At 35.8% G+C, this 2,134-nt stretch overlaps 1 protein-coding gene across 5 annotated transcripts in view; it reads right to left on the reverse strand.

The window, feature by feature from the left end:
- Positions 1 to 365: 365 nt before the first annotated feature.
- RBL1 (RB transcriptional corepressor like 1) overlaps positions 366 to 2,134 on the reverse strand; it is an 88,482-nt gene continuing 86,713 nt past the window's right edge. For all 5 annotated transcript variants that reach the window (XM_019513077.1, XM_019513078.1, XM_019513080.1 and 2 more), the window contains 2 exons: positions 1,262 to 1,426; positions 366 to 1,011 (listed from right to left, as the gene is read on the reverse strand). In XM_019513077.1, the coding sequence (XP_019368622.1) occupies positions 841 to 1,011; positions 1,262 to 1,426 (336 nt within the window). In that variant the 3' untranslated portion in view covers positions 366 to 840. The remainder of the gene's footprint in view (positions 1,012 to 1,261; positions 1,427 to 2,134) is intronic.

Consider the following 2,134-nt stretch of genomic DNA (forward strand, 5'->3'; position numbering starts at 1 on the left):
TTTTGTTAGCTATTAACAAGTTATACAATAAAAGGACAGGTCAAGTTTGTTACCACTATGTGCACATGCCAAGATAGAATAAAAGTGATAAATACAGTTGATGGCTTTGATATTTAAAAAAAGCCTTAAACAAAAATGGACTACTGATATACAGTAATGGATAAATAGTAACTTTTTTCCATCGATAAATCATTCTATCAAATCCAATCTTACTAACATATTAATTGTAAGAGTTAGATACTGGCATTTTACAGTCTCACTGAGACAAGGTTCCAAAAACTCCAAAAAAAATATTTATACAAATATGCCTCATCTAATTTGGCTTACATTTGGTGTAAATACTACACAGTTCATGAACAGGACAGTTTTCAAGTTTGTTAAATGAATTCTCACATTGTAACAGCTATAACTATTGGCCAAAGCTGAGAATGATTTAAACCATGACTGACGCATACTAACATTTTTCACAGTTGCAAGATACAGTATGTATAAATAGTCAGTGCTATGTGTGTCATATGCACAACCTTTGATAAATGCTGAAAGCAGACACTGAAATAATTTAAAGTTGAGTATTTGGCATGGCTTAAAGAACAAAAAGAACACTGAACAGAGTGATTTGCAGCATATCTGACAGGAAAAAACCTCAATGTGATCATTGCCTAATTTTGCAGCAATCACTCCTTACCACTTTTGTTGCATTTCTACCAATGTTAGGAGACAATAAAGACCTTGCAAGTTATTGGCACAATGCCAATTACACATTATGGCTGTGTGGAAATAAATTATATAACAGGTATGTTGAACTCTACAGATTTCAGTATTCATAGGACCATGATAGCTCTAATGATTTGCTCTTTCACTGACAACATCCTGAAGACGTTTAAGTAAAACATCATCGTTTTCTTGGCAGAGTCGTTTTGCTGGGCTTTCCGTGTCACTATCAATTGCTATTGCTCGTTTCTTATTCCTGTGTTCACCTTGTTTGATCATATTATTAATGTCCTTTAAACTCTGTAAATAAGGAGAACATTTTCATTTTTTTCAATTTATTTTTTAAATGTATGACACAAAATTTATTTTTACTTTTAATTTTCAAAGGACTGTTAATATCAGAAATACTACTTTGCACTTTATGTATTGCCTTTCATTAAAACTGCAAACCTTGTTCAAAGAATGCCTTTATAACTCTCTTATGGAAAAAAAATCTGAAACTGGTCAAATTGGGGAGCTGTTTAATCTCTGTAAACAGTATATGTCTTACCTTAGATGGGCTCCCATTAAACTTGTACAGTAGGGCAGTATGAGGTGTTAGGCAGGCACCATTCTTGTGTGGAGAAACATAAACAGAGTGTTGCTGGGATATTCGCCAAGGAGATACTGGTTGCTGTTTGATGTTGGGAAATGGGGAAAGGGGAGGTGCTTCCATCTTGGAAAAAAAAGCGCACACACAGTTTGTCTATATAGGACCTTATCTGGAAAACATTAAAACAACTAAAACTTCACAAATAAAGCAACAAAGATTTGTCTGAATGCATACTTTTGGGTCTCCTATGCCATATTAATCACTTTCTATTAGCTCAGTGGTGCCCAGCATTTCTGGACTGAGGGCCAGCAGCACATAGGACCATGCCATCTGGCTGCAGGACTCGGAAATTTGGTGGTGGTGGAATGGTGTCAACATTTATTATCACTGTTCTCCCACTGCCAAAATTTCCAGACTCATGCAGAGCTGTGATCCAGATGATGGGGCTTTGCAGGCCAGATTCGGCCAACAGGCTGAAGGTTGAATAGCACTGTACTAGCTCAATTTAGTATTCATTTTAGGAATCACAAAAGACAAACCCATTTTTCAGCTGTATGACAGACAAAATGAGAAACACTCAAAACACAGCACTCATTCCACCACTTATGGGTCAATTGCAATAGACAACCTACCCACAAGGCGTACTGCAGAAACAAATATAACTATAATTGTATTGGCTTTGCCACCATTCAGAAAGATAAATATACGATGTGGCAATCATGTTCATGTTGTATATATTAAAAATGTGCTTTGTAGATGGAAAAAACAGAGGCTTCAAGTAGGGATGCACCAATAGAGATTTTGGGGGCTGATACTGATAGTAGATATTTG

The sequence above is a fragment of the Gavialis gangeticus genome, unplaced genomic scaffold (genome assembly GCF_001723915.1).
Source record: "Gavialis gangeticus isolate Ggan-Ray unplaced genomic scaffold, GavGan_comp1, whole genome shotgun sequence".
In the NCBI taxonomy this organism is placed as follows: Eukaryota; Metazoa; Chordata; order Crocodylia; family Gavialidae; genus Gavialis; species Gavialis gangeticus.